At 40.1% G+C, this 23,389-nt stretch overlaps 1 protein-coding gene across 1 annotated transcript; it reads right to left on the reverse strand.

Annotated features, from left to right (window-relative positions):
- Window positions 1-6,829: 6,829 nt before the first annotated feature.
- Window positions 6,830-21,948, reverse strand: mttp (microsomal triglyceride transfer protein). The gene is made up of 18 exons (XM_085276780.1): window positions 21,667-21,948; window positions 20,244-20,431; window positions 19,939-20,082; window positions 15,178-15,285; window positions 14,975-15,091; window positions 14,738-14,877; window positions 14,506-14,656; window positions 13,707-13,864; window positions 13,278-13,446; window positions 12,979-13,086; window positions 12,615-12,827; window positions 12,297-12,508; window positions 12,090-12,187; window positions 11,816-11,937; window positions 11,504-11,731; window positions 10,251-10,375; window positions 7,890-8,060; window positions 6,830-7,805 (listed from the first exon to the last, which is right to left on the reverse strand). The coding sequence occupies exons 1-18, from the start codon at window positions 21,725-21,727 to the stop codon at window positions 7,658-7,660; spliced, it is 2,661 nt and encodes an 886-aa protein (XP_085132906.1). The 5' UTR covers window positions 21,728-21,948; the 3' UTR covers window positions 6,830-7,657.
- Window positions 21,949-23,389: the final 1,441 nt, after the last annotated feature.

Consider the following 23,389-nt stretch of genomic DNA (forward strand, 5'->3'; position numbering starts at 1 on the left):
CAAAACACTTGCAAACTAAAGAACACATGCAAACTCCAAAACACGTACAAACTCCAAAACACTTGCAAAATCCAAAACACGTACAAACTCCAAAACACTTGCAAAACCCAAAACGATTGCAAACTAAAAAACACATGCAAATTCCAAAACATGTACAAATTCCAAAACACGTACAAACTCAAAAACACTTGCAAAATCCAAAACACTTGCAAACTAAAAAACACATGCAAATTCCAAAACACATGCAAATTCCAAAACACGTACAAACTCCAAAACACTTGCAAACTAAAAAACACATGCAAATTCCAAAACACTTGCAAAATCCAAAACACTTGCAAACTAAAAAACACATGCAAATTCCAAAACACGTACAAATTCCAAAACACTTGCAAAATCCAAAACACTTGCAAACTCAAAAACACATGCAAATTCCAAAACACAACGGAAGTGCTCCAGGACGCTAGGGGCAGTGTTGAGCTCGATTTGCAAAATAAACGGCAAGTTTGTCTGTATGGGTCTAGTCTCCGTCGCGCTTCCCAGGTTGCCTAGCAACCGTGATACTAACCGCTGGAAACGTGTCATACAACTTGGTTTGACAGAAATGAGGGAGAACATATTTTGTTCATTTGTTTGTTTGTTTCTACATGAGCTTTGTGTGATTTGATAAGTATCTGAGGCTGAGACCACAGGACAGTAAAACATGATTTTTGGGCTTCATTTCTGTACTGAACAGTCATTTCAAGATTAATTAGTAAATAAGAATTAGCTGATGTTGTTCATGAGACTAAAGTCATATCACTTTGGTAATGTAAATATAATATGGCCAATATTCTAGTTATTATATTAATCATTATTAGCTATTACAGCAGTGAACATGAACTCTGTGTCAAATACTGAGCCTCAGTACAGATTCAAGTTGCAGTTATTTACATGTCTTATCACCTTAAATCTTCACTCAAAGACAAGTATCTTTGACAGTGCATATATAGGTGTATCATATATAAGAGACAAATGTTGTTCCTTCATGTTGGCATTACTAAATTTGGCTCATTGCTTACATATATTTATAAAAAGAAAATGTACAAGCTGTGATAACTGTTTCTGACGGTGGGGACCGTTTTATGACAGTATGTTTGCACTGAAGCACCGCAGCAATTTCCTAATGTTGTAAACCTGCTCAACATTTGGCAATAAAACCCTTTCTGATTCTGATTCTGATAAAATGAAGAGTAGACTGATATATGAAATATTCCTTTATTGGGTGAGAAAATCAGACCATGTCATAACTGCTTTAAGTCATACAGAATAGATATCAGAGCCTTAAACAGGCTGGCTTCTGCTAAATGGGTCAAACTGGGCAGAAAGTCTACAAACACATAACATCCTTATAGAATATGATGTAACACTATAGATCAACTTACCTCAGAATATATAAAGCATATAAACAATTACAGCAATATGATGCAACAAACACAGCAGTGCTACTGATCCAAAATATTCAAAGCTTCATAGAACTGAAACAAACATTTATTTTTAGCTCCATTCTGCTGCTGATACATACTTTAGGTTTCTGAATATTACACTTGTTGCTGCCTTTCATAGTGTGTAACTTGAAGGCCCTGAGTACTTTCTCCCACACTGAAAACACTGGAATGATAAAATTATTTGAACATTACCTAATAAGACTGATTCAGGACAGACAATTAGTTATTTTAAACTTTTCTAGCAGTCCTTCACAAACAGGGAACAGTCTGTCTCTTCTCTCCATCTGTCAGCTGCTGCTGGCTCTTCCTCCTACTCTTCCTCACACACTGCTGAGTTTGTCCTGGTGGATCATCAGGGGTGCAAAGTAGGGCTGGGCCATATTATACCGTTCACGGTAATACCGGTATAATGTTAGGCAACGATAGGAAAATGAAATATCGCGATAGAATGGGAGTAAAACGCGCATGCGCAGTGCCTTTGTTTTCATACGCACATGGCTGATTGTTGAGTGAAACAGATGATCCAGAATTGGTTTGTAAAAATGGTGCAACTTCCGTGATGTGGAACTGGTTTGGTGTTTGTCCGTCAGATACACAACAAAGCACATTTTTTTGCAGAACATGCAAGCGGCCGTTGTTATTGTCGTATTTGTCGGACTAAGATGCTCTTAAATCTGGGAGTAATCTGGGTCCTAAACTCCGTATGCTTCAGGTCAAACAACACTGCAGCATCACTTAGAGTTAAAAACTGTCTAAATTCTTTCATCTTTAATAAAACGATCAGCATTGCTGCTTTACGAGGTGTAACTATAAAGTTTAACTTCCAGGCATCCATGAAAACAAAAGTTATTACATTTAACGGAGTTAGAAGTTAGCAGGAATCTAGCGGAAGTTAGCTCGCTAGTTTCGCTAGTTACCTAAGCATGATATTGCATGTTCTGACTGAGAGATTTCTGAAAAAAAATCAAACGTACACCTCTGCTATCACTTGCAACATAAATGAAGACAGGAAACTAAACAGCAGTGACGTTTGTAGGGTTACTGAAGTTGGGCTAGCTGGTATATAATGATGTGCTACGTGATCGCTAGCGACACAGCTATGTTAGCATAACATAAACAGTGAAGCTGGAGGACGAACACTAACACTTTTCCACTTATAAAAGTTAACGTGAAGGTTCTTCATGGTTAGAGACAAATGCAATCGCATGGCAGGATGCTGTAAACGGACCAAACTTCAGTCAGGAGAACAACTGAGATAATCCATCCACAATACGAGGTTAGTCATTAATATACTGCAACAACATGGGAATAGAGCAGCTGCCAGAGAATTCAACATTAAGGAATCAATGGTACAGAAGTGGAGGAAGCAAGAAGAATGAGTTTAATAAAGTTTGATTTATCTGACTGCTTTGTTTCGCTTAATGTGCCTTATAATCCCGTGCACCTTATGGTCCGAAAAATGCGTACTGCACACTGCAGTTTAATGTTGCAAAGCACCTCTTTTTAACTTCAGTGGATATTATACATGGTTATGCTCAGGACATGTCAGCCCATTTCTAGTGGAAATGCCTTTTGGTTAAACTTTCAGCAAGCAATTTGCATTTGTACTGTTACATTTTTATAAAGCTTTAATGTACATAAAAACCAGCTTCTTGTTTAAGTGAATATAAATGGAAGGTTGTCTTTTTGCGCTAGTAATGTTGTGGAGTTGTATTTTGTCTCGCATCAATTATATCGTCGGTTATATCGTTATCGCAAATTTTCAAATATATATCGTGATAAATATTTTTGGCCATATCGCCCTGCTCTAGTGCAAAGCCTCACAGATGATGTGCAGCAGTGGGTCCCTCAGTCTGTCCTCACTCTGGACACTTGCAGTTGTCACACATGGAAATCAAATGTGTGATAAGCTGCAGGATTCAAACACAAGTGTGACTTATAAACACATGTTCATACTTTTATTACACAATCAGAGAGAAAGAAACAGAGAGAGAGTGCAGGACAGACAGACAGGTGACAGTCTCAGGTGTATACACTGCTACAAAACAGCACAAAAGAAGGAGGATTTAGTGTTTGTGTTATTACGAAACAAGAGGAGTTCCCAGATGGTACAGTGGACACACATGTGTGACTCCTGTGATTAAAGCATCTTTCTTTCAGCTTAACGAGTGAACCGTCAGCTCGTTCAAACACACGTTAAAGTCCGTTTGGCTCGACACCACCGAACAGAGGCAGCAATATAACATAGCTAACATTAACAGTGCAGTGAATCTTCCTTGTGCTGTGATATTCAGGACTGCAAACCGAGCAGCATCACTGACTTTCAGCTTATGTTTGTGGATATATGACTGACTTTAATTATCCACAAAATCATCACAATCTCTGTAAGATTAAGGTCGACTATATATATATTTTTTAAAGTAAAGGCTTTAAAACCAAGTTAATTCTGAAAGTACAGACATGACTAATGTCACATAACTTTCCCGACATGTGGCCAACAATAATGGTTTAATGTTCTTCATTAAAAAAAATATTTGCGCATAAATAAGTGACATAATATTCAGTACTTACTTCTGAAAGTTTACTCTTCCTCCGCTCTGCTTCCACCGTTTTTTTTTCGGCAAAATTATCCACACCACCACCGCACTATGAAGTCTGGGATATGTTGGGCCATGAAGGGAAATTATGGACGCATTTGAGGGCCGCATTTCGAGCAGCCTTTGAATTGGGAAAGCCTTCTCTTGTCGCTGTGACGTAATCGGCCTTAAAATGCGGCCTTTAAGGCTGCAAACCCCAAATCCGGTCATTGGTACTTCCTGGCTTGTGTAGTTACTAGGTAACAAAAGCTCAACACTGCTCCTAGCGTCCTGGAGCACTTCCGTTGTGTTTTGGAATTTGCAAGTGTTTTGGAATTTGTACGTGTTTTGGAATTTGCATGTGTTTTTTAGTTTGCAAGTGTTTTGGATTTTGCAAGTGTTTTGGAATTTGTACGTGTTTTGGAATTTGTACGTGTTTTGGATTTTGCAAGTGTTTTGGAATTTGTACGTGTTTTGGATTTTGCAAGTGTTTTGGAGTTTGTACGTGTTTTGGAGTTTGCATGTGTTTTGGAGTTTGCATGTGTTTTGGAGTTTGCAAGTGTTTTGGAGTTTGTACGTGCTTTGTCTCTAGGGGCCACCGTACAACACACTCGCTTTCGTGAGTACCTTTACTGATAGTAACGGCATGTGATTCAGCTAATAACACAAGGATTTCATCATTTTTGAAGCCACGCTGAAAATACTCAGCAATCTGTGCATTCATGACTGGATGTAATACTGGTAGCTTAGCTGTAGCATTTATACCTGAGGGCTTCAGCTTCCGGGTAACAAGGAAATGACATCATTCACGTAGATTACTGATTGGCAGCGCTAACTCGAAATTTCAAGTTACTTTTCTCAAAATTTCGAGTAAATAAGTGGAAAATTTGAGTGATGGATCCTTTTTTTTTCTTTAGTGGTGGAAACAGGCTTCCATACTCACCAACTCTATCTAATCAGCAATAAAAACATGGTGCCAAGTCACCAGAAGCACAGGAAATAAATTGGTCTTTGGCTGAATACATCTAGATGAACCAGAATTACTATAATCTTTATTTTAACAAAATTATGCCTCTTACTAGAGTCAAATATTTCCTTGTGGTATCTAAAACTACAAATATTTTCCTGGGTGTCAGTATCAAGTTTTAAATTCTAGTGTCGTTAGCCCAGGACTATAGCTACATTCCTCCTCATTTAACATCTATGAATCAATTTCATTCTGCTTATCTAATTTAAAAAAACAGATATATAAATAGATTTTTTTAAAAAGTAGCATAACTCTAAAGGTGTGTTTAATCAGGTGGCAGCAAACTTGATGACAAGCCATGGGTGTCACGGTCTGGCTAGGGCAGACCGTATGTTGCAGGGAAGGACTCAAGCGCAGACCGAAATGAGATGTGAATAACAAAACAAGCCGTTTATTAAGGAAAGAAACGAGGGTACAAAATAATAGGGAATCGATGAAAACTAAACAATGACCTAAACTGGGTGAACTAAAACAAAACATAGAAAACTCTAAACATAACAAACTGACAGGGATACCTGGAGCGGAGACATAGGAAACAACGGACGAGTACAACGGGTGAATACAACGGACGACCTGACAAAGAATGACTGAGAACACACAGACTAAATGGACACAGGAAGATAATGAGGGAAGTGGCAACACCTGGGGAAACAGCTGGCACACATGAACATAATGACGTCACAGTGGGAGAGTAAAACTGAACACGATGAACACAGAAACGCCAGACCTCTTCACAATAAAACAGGAAACAGAGTGAGACATAGACATGACAACCTGAACTTGACAACATAAGCCACAGACATGAAATACATGAAAAGCAGGGGAGACTTAACATGGTGGAAACACGAGGGGAAAATAACTAGAAACACCTAGGCATGAAAACGATGAACTTAGGAAACCTGAAGGCTACATAAACTAAACACAAAACGCTGGGTCAGCAGACCCAGGATCATGACAATGGGCCAGTGTTGTCTTCATGTTTGTAATGAGGAGGAGAACAGTCAATACTGAGCTCGGTTTTTGTTATGCAAGCTCAGTGGTGTTAACATGTAGGCTTTCTGAAAATATAAGTAGATGATGTTACTTGAGGGTCTTTATCAAATTTAGCCACATTTTGTGTAAGTTAGATTTTTATTTATCATGCAGTACCAACAGAGGAAATGAAGCAGTCCCACATTTATTCTGAAGCAACCGCAGAAACAGAAAACTGGGAGTGCTGCAGACGTTACAGCTCCCAAAGAGCACTGGATTTTGAATACAGATTAACGTCTTGAACTCTGAGTCAGTATTGGATAACATAAAGAAACAGAAGACTATTTAAATTCACTAACTGCTGCTTGTTCTCCAAGATACCTGGAACTACATACTTGCCAAATACTCAAGGAAGCTAAGGTTAATTTATGTCAAAGTTGCAATATTATTTTAGATTGTGATTTCAACTTGACTCCATCACAAAACTTTGCAGGTGTGTGATTAAGATCTAGTTGAAAGCCAAATTCAAACAAAGCATCCTAACCGAATCCACCAACATGTTGCCGGGTGTTGTAATTGGTGCAATCACATCACAAGACAGTCCTAATTTGTTTCTATTCGTGTTACTTTCCATGAACATAAGGACAAAAATTAAAACATAAAATAGTTTTTAGAAGCATCCTGAGTTTATTTTTGTCTCTAAAATGTTTGCGCAGCACTGTACATGCATACATTCAATCGCTTTCATGGGGTAAATAGACAAATATAGCGACTTTGACATGTAAAACTTTATTTTTTAGTGTACACTTTTTGTCAACCAATCTGTTTCCTTAACATGGAATGAAGTTCATGTTGTGCCCAAACATTTTCAGACAAACACCAATTATATTCCTATACAAAAAAATAAAAATAAATTATGGTAATGGATTCACTTTTATTGATTCAGCTTTCATCTGATAATTCATAAAGTAATGACAAAGCTAACAAATCTGTTAACTTTGTAGGAGCAACTTAAATCTTCAATAAGATTGTAAAAGACTGAATTAATTGAGAACATTACCCTGAAGTGATTTCAAGCTTGTCAAGGGTTATACAGTGATGTAAAACAATAAACTACTCCTCTTTAAAATACATTTAATTAAAAAAAAAAAAAGAAAGAAAGAAAGAAGAAGAATTGGTTCGGGAAAAGAGCACATGTGTTCTGAGTTAACCTGCGCTCTGAAGTCTGATATTTACATGTTTCTCTTTGCTGCAACTGTGTTGGAGAAGATTACAGTGGCACTATTCATGCTGAGTATTTCACATCATATAAAACATACATCTTGTATGTGCCCATCATAAATATATTTTCAAATAAATCCATAAAAACACAAAGAAAGGATCCCTGATTGGAAACAAAGCTTGAATTACAATTACTTAAATACTCACAGGAATGTAAACATTGCATGTGTTGTTAATAATAAAAAAAATGCACCACTTTTCTTTTCTTATGGTCTTTTACTGCTTTTTCACAACCTGCTGTGTCACACCAGAGGTGTGGCTGCTGTCCCTGAATGCAGTGAAGCACTTGGGCGTGTGGAAAACCGACGGTTTCTTTTCTACCAGTTGGAGTCGAAAACCCTCTTGCACATGTTCGAGTTCTCCTGGTGAAGAGGGAATTCGGAACCAGGAATGAGTGTCTTTCTGCCTTTGCGAGATACAACACTCTTCCCTGATGGCAGGCTCTCATACTTGGTCAGGTATTCACTGAAGGAAGAGCATTACAAATAAAAAGTTAAGTAATATAAGAGATTATTCAAAGATGGCAACATTTTTTTTATTATTTAGTACCTGACTGGGAAGGTAGATTTGTCCATCTGCAGGCACACCAGGAAGGGGTATTCTGAGAACTGGACAGTGGTAATGAAGTCCAGTGATGCTTCTGTATCAAAGCTGACCTCCACACCCGCTCTTAAAAAGTCCATGTCCACAGTAACGTTGCCAGTGACTACTAATGCTGCTCTGAAAACACAGCCAAATCAAAACAATGTGTTCAACAGACAATGCTGGGACTCTTGGCTTTGTAGGTCTGAAGTTGGAATACACTACCAGTCAAAAGTTTGGATGCACTTTTTTTTACTACTTTCTACATTGTAGATACATACTGAAGACATCAAATATATGAAACAAGATATATAGAATTATGAAGCAAAGGAAAAAAATATAACTAAATGTGTTTAATATTTTAGATCCTGGAAATAGCCACCCCCTGCTTTGTTGAAAGCACTGCAAACCCTTGGCCTTCTCTCAGTGAGCTTCAGGATGTAGTCACCTGAAATGTTTTCACTTCACAGGTGTGCCTCGTTCATTTGTGGAGTTTGCTTTCTTAAATGGGGTTGGGACAATTAGTTGTGTTGTGCAGAAGTCAGGTTGGTATACAACTGATTGTCCCAATTTGACAACTTTTAGAATTCATATTATGGCAAGAACCAATCAGCTAAGTAAAGAGAAATGACAGTCCATCATTACTTTAAGAACTGAAGGTCAGTCAGTCCAGAAAATTGCCAAAACTTTGAATGTGTCCTCAGGCGCAGTCACTGCACCCCATCTCTACATCAGCTGTTCAGAGGAGTCAGGGTTTTATGATCAAATAGCTGTTAAGAAACCACTACTAAGGAAAAGCAACAAGTAGAACAGATTTGTTTGGGCCAAGAAACACAAGGAATGGACATTAGACTGTTTGAAATCTGTGCTTTGGTCTGGTGAGTGAGCAACCACAGTAGTTGCAATGTGCAAAGTTTGCAGTGACAGTAGGAGAGACCTGACCTAATTTACTGGGGCCCCCACCTGACTCCACTCCCTGACACTGCAAGTGGAGTGCATGATTCTGTTTAAACAAACCTAATGACAGCGAGGACAGCCACTCAGTAAAAAAAAAAAAAAAGCCGTTAACCTTCTGAGAATGAAAAAAAATAGCAAAACTTGGTGAGTGTAGCTGATAATTAAATATAATGCTAAATAACTAAAAGCTGTCTAGTCTATCATTTACTGTTTGGCAGAGGTGCTTTTATTACATAACTTCCGCTAGCATCTCAATATTTTCTTTTCTCTACTCGTTAAATTTGCCTCCTCTGTTGGTCATGACACGTCACAGTCAAGTAAGAATTGTTTTCTTCATGTCAGATTATTTATAACACAGTGGTGATGAATGCTTGTTGGAGGTGAACCCTATGAACAGACTATAGAACCACCACTGACTATAATGTGCTTCTCCTTCTAATATGCTATCAACGTACTGGTGATACCACCAGTATAAGCCTACTTCTTGGTGGGGTTTATCACATGAATGAGGATAAAGTGAACAGAAGTCAAGCAAGTTTCAGTTAAGAAGACACTCACAGAGGGAAAGGTACATATATAAGCCCAATCCCAATGTCTACCCTAATGCCTGAGCACTAAATAGTCAAAACTTTGCTCATGTAGACATGGTGAGATACCAATGTGGTTTGTTCTGCTTCTATAGATAGTCTGCCACTCTATTATCAGAGTGGAAGAGGTACAGCTATGCTGATCCATTCACCTGCCTCTGCCATTCCCCTGCACACAAACAGTCCTGAAGTCCAACTTCAAGTTGCGAACACCCCTCCAAACAATGGTCTACAAACCAAGGCATTGTTTCTAACATCATCATCACAGTGAATCATTCTGAAGCTTCTCTTTAATCACTTAATTAATTAACCAGCTCCGGGACTCAAGTTTAAACATTCTAGATGCAGGACATGAGCACTGATGTGCAGTCCATCAAACCACATATGAATATTAAAAATCTGTAGCATTACTCTTTCATCACCGGATGCCGACAGCTAACTGATATTGAGTTACTGTTGTGCATTGACTGTAATGTTTTTAAAATAGAGAACCAGACAGACCTGATGTCATAGCCACACAACCCTACCAGTGAGACAGGAGTGAAGCACAATACTGGAGCAAATCCAAAGTGCAGATGGAACAAATGAATCAGACAACACTTATAGACTGTCTAAAGTTCACGTAAATCCAACATCAACAGAAATCTATTTGCAGTGGAGTGATGGGGTTTAGAATCGACATTCAGTCGCAGAGAGTGTTTTCTAAGAACTGTCTGTCTATCAAAAGGCTTTTTGTGCTGTGTTGTACGCTGTTTTATGGTAAAAGTTGTTTATTTCAATGTACCTGTTGTTAACACTGGTCTTGGACTCTCTGTACCACAGACTGATCTCCATGCCTCCAGAAATGTCAATGGCGAGACCTCCTTGAAACTCCGCACTTGCCTTCAGACCAGACTGGAGCTGGATGACCTGAAAGACAGCAAATAAGAAGAAATCCCACAATGGATGCTTAATTGAAATTAAGATAGTTTGCAAAAAAAGAAAAAGAAAGAAATGTGAGTCTTTCTAGATATTAAGTGCTGTAAGCATGTGGAAATTAACCCTAGGAAAACAAGAAACTTCTTTTCTAGTTTAAACTTCATATCACATTTATTCTTTGTGTATATTAGGCCAGAAAATGAGAAAAAACACACCAGACCATATTAACTCTAAGTCTTCATCACACTCTGACAAACATAATTATATATCAGTCATGAATGAGAATGAATCACTTCTACTACCCAAACTAACAATAGTTTATTAAGTCGACAACATAAATACTCACAAGCTGACAAAAAATAAAATGATCAATGTCTGAATTCAGTCCAAAATAGAAAATAACAATGATCAACTTGGCTTTTGTATACACAGAAAGATTCTAGATTGAAATCTGCTTTTGTAGGAAATAATGAGCTTGTCACAGTCACAGACAGGAAGTAACCCTTTTCTATGGATACACTGAAGTCAGAACCGATTCCATGTATTTCCACCGAAAAGCCAATACAAAAGGGATAGAGTATCATATGAAAGTAAAATTTAAAAAAAAGCACTGTTTTTAAAATAGCACCTGTTTCACAATACCTCATCCTTGTTTCAGCTTCACACATTTAGACCCTACTCACACTTGCGTCATTCACCTCGACAGCTGGAGTTATTAAGTGTGACCCGTTCCTCTCTGTGTCTGTGTACACATAGTCGTTGCATCTGACCAAGTGAAATAGACGTGTGTTGCCCAGCATGACTCATGTGAGCTTTTTCTGCCCTGCCTCCTCTACACTTTCTTGACATTTATGCTAAGTTTGACTTCAGCGTTAAGCCTCTTCAGCCTCCGTCTCCAGTGTCAAAGTCTGCTTATTGCACTCTTAGTCATCCACGTGGCAACGTGATGTAGCAACAATGACGGCACTTCTGACTTCACACAGAGTGTACACGTGTATGTTTTTAAGTGTGTGCTGCTTTTCCTTGAACAGAGTGAACTACAATCTGCAAATCTGACACTGTTTTTGAAGGAGTGGAAAGGCTTCTGGGAACAGCTGATAACTGTGATTGGGATCTTACCTCAGAATGATCCGAGAGCAGGATGAGACCCTTCACGACATTGATGGGGTCTCCAGTCATGGAGAACATTTTAGACATGAGGTCACTGTAACCCTTGAAGAAGGTGACAGGACGCAGCTGGATGTCGAAAAGCAGAGCCGACATCCCGGCAAAGGACTCCAGGTCTTCCTCCCCCTCATCAGGTGTGGCAGCAATCAGAGTCTCCAGACCCTGGGCCTCGATCGCCACCTGGAAGAGAAATGTTCCCATTTATTTCAGTAATTCGCTCTATTTTTGAGGATTCAGTGATTTTATGAAACTCTTTAAGTTCACCTGTAATCCATGTAGCATTGCTTCGTTAGTAGCACCAAAAATATTCATGTTGCTTCTTCTGAGGATCCCAGAGCCTGAATACAAGATGTCCAAACTGTATGTGGAGGTCAGATCGGGGGACTCTGTAGGGAGCAAGACATTAGAAGTACTCAGTTAGTATGCATGTAACTGTGTTTGCTTATATAGTCAAAGATTGATATTTTCTTTAATTAAGCTGACTTACTTTTAATATTTCATCACAATTAAAAAAAAATGTCATTCTTTTGTCACTTACGAGCCATGAATCCTGAAAATGCAGATGATGATCCAACCTTTGCAAAGCGGTTATAGTTACAAGAAATCATGTCCTTCATAGCTTGCCCTAGCACTTTGCTGAAAAAAAATGGGAAACCTATTTAACAGTTTTAATATATTGTCATCATATAACTGTCAAGTCCTTCTGAGCTATGATGCAGAGACAGGTTATTTTCCTGTAACACACCTGGCAGGCATCTGGAAGCGTAGGATGTCCTGGATCTTTGACAGCATGTACTTGTTCATTTCATGTGGCAAGTTTCCGATGGACAGAAGCAGATTCTTCACCTCCATGTATGTGGGGTTGCTACTGAGGATGACGTCAGCAGCGGCGGCTCTCACATTTTTCTCATAGATGCGGCGATTCTGGTGGTAAACCCTGTTCACTGTTTGCTTGACCTAAAAAAAATAAAAAATAAAAAAATAAAAAATAAAAAAAAAGATTAGCTGGCAGGAAAGTATTTGTGTGTAATTGTTTAACCACAGAGTAATATTCGATACATACCTCACTGGTCATGAGATTCACATCGTATCTCTGCAGGGCAGTGAGGGCAATGGTGTTGTAGGCTCCCACTTCTGATTCTGCATATTTGGTGAAAATAGGAATGGCCTCGGGCAGGAGAGAGTTTTTTAGGGCCAAAAGGTACATCTGGACCTCCGACTCAACCGTTGTGCTGTCGGGAGCGTTCAATATCATCTTCTTGACCTGCTCCACGATCTGAGAGACAAACATGAAGCAGAAAAATCATCAGTTAACTGTTGGTCATTTTTATTGCATTTGTAGTATATTCCAGTATGTAGGGTACACTTTCTGGCCCTTAAGAAATGCTGGGCTTTGTTCAGTGTCACTTCTTCTTTAGATGACTCACAGGTAAGTTGCAGCCTCCTTTCTGACACAGTTTGTGGACCAGGGCTCCCATAATGATCACCACAGATTCTTTGATGTCAGTACTGCCGATCTTCCCTTTAGAAATATCCTGAAAGGAAAATGTTCCTTATAACAATTTGCTGAAAACACTGACTGCTGGCAGGTAACTTAAGCAAAATTATTCTTTGTTTACAACCAACTGGGAGTGAATCCTGCATTATTATCTTATTACCTAGAGGGCACCAGTTTCTTACGATACCTTCTAAGTGGGAGAAATTCTTAAACTTTCCTTTAACTCACCAGCAGGGCCTGGAGCATTCTCTCATTGGGATGTGAAGCAAAGCCACATGCATAGAGAAACCTCTCCTGCAGAACCAAACCTTTGGCATCAGTGAAGTTAAGGAATTCAAGCATGGCATCCAGGGATTCAGAGGTCTGGGAGGATGTTACAGCATCAACAACCTGAGGTCTGATACCAGCAGAAAGAAGTTAAACAGGGCAGAGCAGTAAAGAGGAAATAAGATGCAAAAAAAAAAAAAAAATATATATATATATATATATATATATATATATATATATATATATATATATATATATATATATATATATATATATATATATATATATATATATATATATATATATATATATATATATATATATATATATATATATATATATATATATATATATATATATATATATATATATATCAAGGCTCTCACTTACAGAGACGTCTTGCTGGCACTCCTCAGCACTTTGAGGATCTCGTCCTTGGGCGCCTTCCTAATGGTCTGGATGAGGGCCAGGAAGCTCCGAGGAGCCCTGGTTTTGGACAGGCTCTCTGGCTCCAGCTGCTTCTTCTCAGCCTGCCAATGTTCAAAAAGCTAAGAGGAAGAACACAGGGGAGAGGGGATTAGAACACAGATCATCTTCACTTAGTAATCAAAGTACAAAAATAAACTGTATCTGTTTACCAAGACTGTACTATTACAAGTCATTTTGTTTTAATGACTTGAACAGCTCAACTTGAAACCACTTTTCCTATTCAGAACAAGGTTTAAATGCATGAAAAGTGCTCCTGGAGAGGAAACACAAGTACAAGACCTTTCCCTGTCCTGTTAATACAAATTTAAAGAGACGTGTTATTTATGTGAATAGAAATACATAATAGCGAATTAATTCTCAGAGCCAGATAAGCTATGTTAGCTATACATGGGTGATAATACCATAACAAAAGAAAAGAAAAGATAGTGAAATATTCAGATCAATTACATTTTATTTACAGTATATTGCACCAAATCAAAACAACAGTTGCCTGAAGGCGTTCTACACATCTCTATAGTATCTATAGTAGGGAGGGATCCCCAACAATCAGGCAACTCCCCTTATAAGGGGAGAGGAAGGAATAACTGCCTTTTGACAGGAAGAAACCTCTGGCAGAACCAGGGTCAGGGAGGAGCAGCCATAGCATCCATGAGAACAAAGCTGTGTGACAGTGAAGATTTGTAAGTAAACAGTTACTCACCGATGGGCAGCCTTTGCACTCAGATTTGACCTTCTCAGCCGCAATACCAACAGCTGCCAGTTTGGCATCTATTGACTTGACAACTGCAGCAGCATCTTTCCCGGCAGCCTCCAGTGGTCCTGCCTCTGTACCAACCAATTTCAGGCTTTGCCTAGGATAGAAGGAAGTACAATTTGAAGTGTGCAGTTATAAAACACGGAATCTCAGATGAATTCCCAGTCAGGGTACTTACCTGGACGAGACTTTAGCTGCAACAGATCTGTGAGCATTAACAGCCAGGGAGTGTGTTTCTTCAGCCTCAGCTGAGCGGATGAAACCATTTTCAAGTGTGAACACTGTAACAGAACTGGACTTCCTACTCACACCCAGGACCTGGAGGGGGCGGGATTCAGAAATACTTCAGAAATCCGCTTGCAAAAGTTAGTGTTTAGTATGGTTAGAGTTGGAGTTGTTCTGGATGTTGACTGACCTTACTGTGAGTGGTAAATCCAGCCTCTTCTGTCTTACATGTCTCTAGATTCTTGGTTCTTGTTACTTGACCTTTTACTGCCTTGTACTCAACAGTACACCTCCCAGACACATCATTCTGTTTAAACAGACAGCTTGTTTTTATTAGTAACGTACATGGATGTATGTTAAAAATGATTGTGAAATGATTAGTTTGTCACTAACCTCTACAACCTTCCCAGTACTGAGCTGCACTTGCAGCAAGCTGGCCAGGCCTCGTTTTAGATTCTTGACTGTTGCAGGTTCTGACCGGTAGGAATAAAATGCTTTTGCCTACAGTGTAGATGTAAAAAGAAAGCAACATGTCAGAGCAGAATTTTATGCTCTCAAACAATGCATATCAAACTGCACCAGCAGTTAAAATAGCAACTGAGGCAAACAACCTTCCGTTTTGTGCATGCTGCAACTGACAATGGCTTTACAGGTGTCAGTTTTCCTTTGCGCACTCGTGTACAGAAACATGTGTGCATAGTTGTGACATCAGGGACTATTTGCATTACGTGCAGGCATTAGCGCTGTTCTTTGAAGTGCAGATAAAAAATGTTAAAAACTTAGAATGACTTTAGCATTAGCACATAAAATAAAAGACCTGAAGGAGAAATAGTATAATGCAATGTTATAATATATTTTCAAATCATTCTAGTTTAAAATATATAAGACATCACACTTCTACTTTCAACACAAACAAACACACTAGAAGTCTGGAAGTTACTTAAGTAACTTAAGTACTTAAGAGTTGAGTATGTTGAAACAATTGAAAAAGAAACATGTCAGTTCTTTGAGGAGCACACTGAGAGATCCAGGGTGTTTTTAAATCACCTCAAATGTATTATTGATGTTGTAGACACATGCAACACATGGCAAATGGTGCTCTCAGATATATTGTGAATCATGCGGCTGTATCACTCTCAGGCTTTTTGGTAAACAGACTTGAAATGATTCAGATCAGACTGACCATATATTTAAATTTATCACACCACAAATTTCTCCAATGAGGCTTCAGTTTGGCTCAATAATGGACTTTGACTCTCAGTCATGAGTTTAGGGATCAGCCAGTTACATCACCCTACAGTGTCTCCTTTACAGTATGTAATTTATTCGTGGCCCCCCAACCACAATATCAGATAGGACCACCATAAATAGACACTCCACTGCTACTCTGTGTATTTTTCCTGCCACAGCTTGCCATCGGTAAAAATAAACTAACAACACCAAGGGAGACACTCTTCTATCGTATTTCACATACACTCAAAACTTTTCTCCAAACTGGATCTAAGATGATATTTTAGCTAAAATGTGTGAGACTTTCTTGAATCCTGTTACAGAAGTTACAGATCAGTACAAGACACAAATTTAAATAGGTTTGGATGAAGTGTGGCATCCATATCTACCAGTGAAGGCGATGTCTGAAACAAGTCTGAACAACACACAAAAAACTCTTCACTGACTGCACCACACACTGGGTGTGAGAAATAACTGCATCACTTTTTTCCTTCAAAAAGGTTTTAATGTGTTAATAGTGTAATTTTTTTCAAGATGAAAAGAGCAAAAATACTAGAATTTAAAAAATAAATTATTACAAATGTGTTAAAATATATGAAAAGTTAAAAGAATTGTTAAAAATTATTATCAGCAAAAAACCCAAAAAATAAATATGAACATATTTTAAAAATTTTAAATTTAAAATGTAAAAGTTAAAAAAAAGATATAAAACATATTGAAAAGAGCAAATATAATTATGCCAGATAGTTACATTTAAAAAAACCCTTTTTGTTTTGTTTTCTCTGCTAATCTTATATATTTGATTGTCTCAGTTTTCACATATTAAAAATGTGTTAAAAACAAATCAAAATTTGAAAAATAGAAAAAAAAAAAACCCACAAAAATAATTTTTTTATTATATTATCGTCTAGCTTTTCTATCTAGTCAGGATTTTCTAGATGAGCAGTTTTTATATATTTTTTATAATTTATTTCAATGACATTTATTTAACTTTCAACCCTTTTTTTGCAGGTTGTGCTCTCTTCATAGAACACACTGCTTCAAACAAGTTATTGCAGGTCTTTGTATTATACTGTATTGCATTACAATGTATACATTGAGGGGCTGAGCTGTCAACTGATCACCACCTGGTGGTGAGTTGGATCAGGTGGCGGGGGAGGACGCTGGACAGACCTGGTGCACCTAAACGCGTAGTGAGGGTGTGCTGGGAACGTCTAGCAGAGGCCCCAGTCCGCGAGATCTTCAACGCACACCTCCGGCAGAGCTTCAACAGCATTCCGAGGGAGACTGGGGACATTGAGTCCGAATGGACCATGTTCAGCGTCTCCATTGTTGAAGCTGCTGCATTGAGCTGCGGCCGCAAGGTGGTTGGTGCCTGCCGTGGTGGTAATCCCCGAACCAAATGGTGGACACCAGAGGTGAAGGGAGCCACCAGGCTGAAGAAGGAGTCCTATCGGGCTTGGTTAGCCTGTGGGACTTCAGAGGCAGCCGACAGGTATCGACAGGCCAAGCGGAATGCGGCTCAGGCAGTGGCTGAAGCAAAAACTCGGGTGTGGGAGGAGTTCGGAGAGGCCATGGAAAAAGACTTTCGGACTGCCTCAAAGAGATTCTGGCAAACCGTCAGGCGTCTCAGGAGGGGAAAGCGGTGCTCTACCTGCACTGTGTATAGTGCTGGCGGAGCGCTGCTGACGTCGACTGAGAAAATTGTCAGGCGGTGGAAGGAATACTTCGAGGACCTCCTTAATCCCACTGACACGTCTTCCGAGGAGGAAGCAGAGTCTGGGGATGAGGGGAATGACCCACCAATTTCCGGGGGCGAGGTCACTGAGGCAGTTAAACAACTCCTTGGTGACAGAGCCCCTGGTGTTGATGAGGTCCGCCCCGAGTTCCTGAAGGCTCTGGAGGTTGTAGGGCTGTCTTGGTTGACACGCCTCTGCAATGTTGCGTGGAGATCAGGGGCAGTACCTGTGGACTGGCAGACCGGGGTGGTGGTCCCCATCTTTAAGAAGGGGGACCGGAGGGTGTGTTCCAACTACAGGGGGATCACACTCCTCAGCCTCCCTGGGAAAGTCTATGCCAGGGTGCTGGAAAGGAGAGTTCGTCCGCTAGTCGAACCTCGGATACAGGAGGAACAATGCGGTTTTCGTCCTGGTCGCGGAACACTGGACCAGCTCTTTATCCTCTCGAGGATACTTGAGGGTGCATGGGAGTTTGCCCAACCAGTCTACATGTGTTTTGTGGACTTGGAGAAGGCATTCGACCGTGTCCCTCGGGGTGTCCTGTGGGAGGTGTTGCGGGAGTATGGGGTGTCTGGCCCATTGCTACGGGCCATTCGATCCCTATACAACCGTTGCAAGAGCTTGGTTTGCATTGCCGGCAATAAGTCGGACTCGTTCCCGGTGGGTGATGGGCTCCGCCAGGGCTGCCCTTTGTCTCCGGTTGTGTTCATAATTTTTATGGACAGGATTTCTAGGCGCAGCCAAGTGGCGGAGGGCTTTCACTTTGGTGGCCTCAAAATCTCATCTCTGCTTTTCGCGGAGGATGTGGTTCTGTTGGCTTCATCGGGTGAGGGCCTCCAGCTCGCACTGGAACGGTTCGCAGCCGAGTGTGAAGCAGCAGGAATGAGGATCAGCACTTCCAAATCTGAGGCCATGGTTCTCAGCCGGAAAAGGGTGGAGTGCCCACTCCGGGTCGGGGATGAGTTCCTGCCCCAAGTGGAGGAGTTCAAGTATCTCGGGGTCTTGTTCGCGAGTGATGGGAGAAGGGAGCCGGAGATCGACAGACGGATTGGGGCTGCGGCTGCAGTAATGCAGACGCTGCACCGGTCCGTCGTGGTGAAGAGGGAGCTGAGTGTAAAAGCGAAGCTCTCAATGTACCGGTCGATCTACGTCCCTACCCTCACCTATGGCCACGAGCTGTGGGTAGTGACCGAAAGAACGAGATCGCGGATACAAGCGGCAGAAATGAGCTTCCTCCGAAGGGTGGCTGGCCTCTCCCTTAGAGATAGGGTGAGAAGTTCGGCCATCCGGGAGGGGCTCAGAGTAGAGCCGCTGCTGCTCCACATCGAAAGGAGCCAGCTGAGGTGGTTCGGGCATCTGACAAGGATGCCCCCATGGCGCCTCCTGGGTGAGGTGTTCCAGGCATGTCCCACCGGGAGGAGGCCCCGGGGCAGACCCAGGACACGCTGGAGAGATTATATCTCTCGGCTGGCCTGGGAACGCCTTGGTATTCCCCCGGATAAGCTGGAGGAGGTGGCTGGGGAGAGGGAGGTCTGGGCCTCTTTGCTTAGGCTGCTGCCCCCGCAACCCGGCCCCAGATAAAGCGGATGAAGATGGATGGATGGATGGATGGATGGATGGATGGATGGATGGATGGATGGATACATTTTTAATACATTGTTAAATGTGACAATTATTGAATGAAAACTGGTTACAAAGTCTTATTAGATTTGTTTTAACAAGCTGCCAACATGAAAGTTCAGTCTCATCACGCTTCATGCTCGTCTAAAGTATAAAGCTTTGAAACAGACCATATAATAATTATTATATTTAATTATTAAATAATTATTAAATAATTATTAAAGTTTTAAGCCCAAAGTCCCTCTTTTAGTCAGACTCCATCATTCATTCATTCATTTATTGACCCTTTGAACCAGCTGACCTTTGCACATGCATGCACACATCTGTCTGGTATTTCCGCTGCCAGCATCATCACTTCAGTATAATGAAAGTACACTCATTAACTCTCTGATGACAGCAACAGTGCTGTGAGTTCTGCAAGGACAGTACTGACTTTCTATCACTACCTATATCAGCATGCCTTCCATTTAAAAGAGAAGAAGAAAATAATGACTGTCATTCCAAAAAAGCTGACAATTACATTAGGTCAGAGATTCCTTTGAAGCTACAACAGTGGTTTTCTTACCTTTCCATTTTTTAGATGCACCAAGAAAGGCTTTGTTAGAGCTGCTAGTTTATTTTTTCCCAAAATACTTTCGGTTGTGGATCCATGTAGGATGTTCTTTTTCTCTGATCTGGGCGACACAGGCTCTATCCTCAAATTTGAGATCTGTTAAAGAGAGATTGATTAATTATAACAAAAAGCTTGTTTTCTTCTTTTTCTATCACAAGCTAGCTTGAGTAAAACGTTTGAATTTATAGTTAACATTAAATTAATGTACGATATAATCTCATTATGTCCTCTCTCAGCATAGATTCGGGTCCACATACCGCCAGTTGAATCAGCTGGTCATCCTTGTTGCTCTGATCTCTCCAAACCAGATTAACGTTCACATCACTTGAGAACTTGTAGCCAGCACTGCCCTCTTTTGACCCCCTGGCTCTGTCTACCAGAACCTCAGTGGTGTAGCTGAATTTGTACAGCTGGTTGTTGTTCAGCCGGGGTCCAGCAGCAGCACCTGAAGAAACACAGGAAGCACAGCTTGTGAACAAACATCGGGTTACAATCATCTATGAAAAGACTTTTAGCTCAGACAATGCATCATTATTATGATTATGATTACTATTATTATCATGAGAGTGAAATAGTAATCCACCACTTCAAAAAGCAAGTGTTTGTCATTTTTAAGAGAATAATGTTGTGTGTAGTTAAATCATTGAGGCTCCAAATTCTTACATTTGAGGAATAGTTGCTGATAAGCTGATAGTGTTTCTCAGAAAATCACATCAATAACACAACAGCTCAGGTTTGTAGAAAGTCTAAGACATAATTTGGTCATTTATTTCATTTGAAAAGTTTCTGCTTAGTAGAAAACTTTAAATGCCATCAAATAAATAGCTTTTAGACTGATTATTAAAACACTTAGAGGAAGTGATGTGCAGATTTGAAAGTTTAGAGCTTTTAATTTAACTTCAGAGCAATGCTGAGATGAACTGAGGTGCCGCATACACTGCCAGTTATATCAAAGTAACTTGTTCATATTAAAAACATATATTTTGCAACAAATTCCCTGATATAAATGGACAAACTGCATAGTGGGTACGTTTGTAGAGCTGTTGTGATTCAATCAGCGGTCATTTAACTGGGTGTGCTCCAAGTGAGAGAAGATAAAACTCTCTCCCGGGCTCTATTAGTGACACCCTTTATGAGATTACTCCACAGGGGAAGACAGACTGACGTGTCAGTATTTGATTTCATCATGGGTCACTGTGCACCCTGAAGCCTATTTGATCAGTTTGTGGATCTTTTTGCTCCCTGGGAAACCTCAAAGGATATTTCAGAGAGATCTGAAGCCAGTCATCATTACAAATGGCACATATTACGTGCTTTTATGTTAGGTCTCCTTTACCTCTTATAAGCTGGTGATTTCATCAAACAGCACTATATGGGAAGCCACTCCACTGACATTGAATGTGATGGTTGTTTTCCTGCCAGCATTCATTCATTTGTGCCTTTGAAAGTTTCAGTGTCTCAGAAGCAAGAAGCAAGGAACAACAAGCCCATCAGTAACTAACAAACATTTCTTTTCTGTAAACGCCTCAAGAAAACAGCAAAGTGCCAGAGTTTTGACCAATACCTACAAATCAAGATATCAATCTTCTAGTCCCAAATAAACTCAATCAGGCTTCGCTATAACTGACAGCTTTCCTCTAAACATCCCCAAAGTCCCCTCAGAAAGACTCATCAACTCACCTTTGGCAGAAGCTGAGACAGATATGGCTGCACAAATCAAGAACACAACAAAAGTCAGCATTGTGCGTCCTCTCTCTGCGGCCAGATGAATTTAAAAATCAGTCAATGGATGAAGTGGCACCACAGGGCCAAAAAAAGGAAAGGCAAAGCAGCTCCAAGCGTCTTCTGCTTTGTTTTATCGGAGCGGAGGGCAGACTCCAAACTCCACGCTCAAGTACTAAGTACGAGATAACCAGCAAATCATTAACCTCAGCAGCACAGGTTTGACAGGAACATCTGCTATCCACATATGCAGCCATGTGTCCCCTTTTTAATGCGGCGGTGTAGCGTCTGAGTCTGCGCGAGGGCTTAATCAATGAGACCGGGTTATCTGATTGACTCAAGTCATCAAGTAAGTGAGACAAGCCGTCTGATTTATTTCAGCTCCCCAGGTTATTCCCCTCGACTGATCAGCAGAGTAAAGTTACTTTAAAAATAAAAGTGCGAAAATATCAGAATGAATGAGTTTAAGAGAGAGAAACAACTTTCGCCTTATTTCATCTGCAGTGAACAGTCGAGACTTTGTCGTCGAGTCTTGGTTTGGAGGAAATGGGCAGTCTGTCGGAGAAACCAGCCCCGTAGCTCAGATTACAGCATCTCAGTGTGGGCTGTAAAAACGCAAATTTCTACCGTGGGCCCGAATATTTAGTGTGTGGGTTATTACCGCGATATATAAAACTGTAGATGTGTAGTTTCCCTCGTGCAGATGCATTAATTCCTGCAAAACTCAGTCTGTTTAATGAAAGCCGCTGTTGATTAAGGACCTACCAATTGGAATGGCTCCTGTAGGCCAGACTGTGTTTCAACTGAGATCCGTTTAGATATTTACTGTCTATTTGGCTGTTTGTTTCTTAGCAGAGCCTGAACACACACAAAAAAACATATCGGTTGAATTTTAAAAAAATAGTTTCTAGTCATGTATGAAAACACATCTGCCACTTTGTGACTGTAAAGGGTTTTTTTTCTTTTAATTTTACAGCCTTGTTGTCCTAGCCCTGTAGCTAGGCAGATGTGTGGTTGTGGAGAGATAATGTAAGTATGGAAAATGTCCTTGTAGAAAATCATGCTGTGAAACAAGCCATGCCATTGTTTTAACATTTACCACGTGGCTCCATTGGTAGTGGTTTACACATCTGCTCACAAGTCAAAGATTCCAGGTTTAATTCTGGAGACACACATCAGCAGGAGCTGGGTGCACAGTGACCCATATTTATTTTATTCATAAAAAATAAAATAAAATCATGCAGAGCTACCTGCTGTGGTGACCTCTTGTGAATAAGGGAGCAGCTGGAAGTAGCCTTACTGAGATGACCCCAAAAATGTATTTTTTTAACCAGTAATAATAAAATATCTCATGGCTATTTTCAAGTAAACAAGTGAATCCTGATGCATCAACGCTGGATGCAGCAGTTCCAGTGTAGCAGTGGGGATGATGGTGATGATGATCAGTATGATGTATGATTTCTATAAAATTAGATTTAAAAACGACCTCTTTTTTTCATAATTTACTGATAACAAACTCCAACAACTGGAAAGTAAATACTGTGAACTATAGTCAGCAGCCAAAAAAGCTGTTAGGCTTTTCTGGTGGACTCAACATCTGTCACAGATTATCTGCAGATAAGAGAGAAGGATGTGTGTTATGGCCTGTGGCATACTGACTAAAAGTAACAGTACAAACACA

Source organism: Mchenga conophoros, linkage group LG6 (genome assembly GCF_057382185.1).
Source record: "Mchenga conophoros isolate Kocher_MC1m ecotype Shallow Benthic linkage group LG6, M_conophoros_male_GT1.1, whole genome shotgun sequence".
In the NCBI taxonomy this organism is placed as follows: domain Eukaryota; kingdom Metazoa; phylum Chordata; class Actinopteri; order Cichliformes; family Cichlidae; genus Mchenga; species Mchenga conophoros.

Excerpts from the sequence above, each read along its gene's own strand:
- mttp (XM_085276780.1), bottom strand. The coding sequence starts at position 21,727 with ATGCTGACTTTTGTTGTGTTCTTGATTTGTGCAGCCATATCTGTCTCA. Across the intron at positions 13,865-14,505 it reads AGTGCAAAGGCTGCCCATCG|CTTTTTGAACATTGGCAGGC; the intron begins GTGAGTAACTGT and ends TCTTCCTCTTAG. Across the intron at positions 11,938-12,089 it reads ATTTTCAGGATTCATGGCTC|AGTCCCCCGATCTGACCTCC; the intron begins GTAAGTGACAAA and ends TGCTCCCTACAG.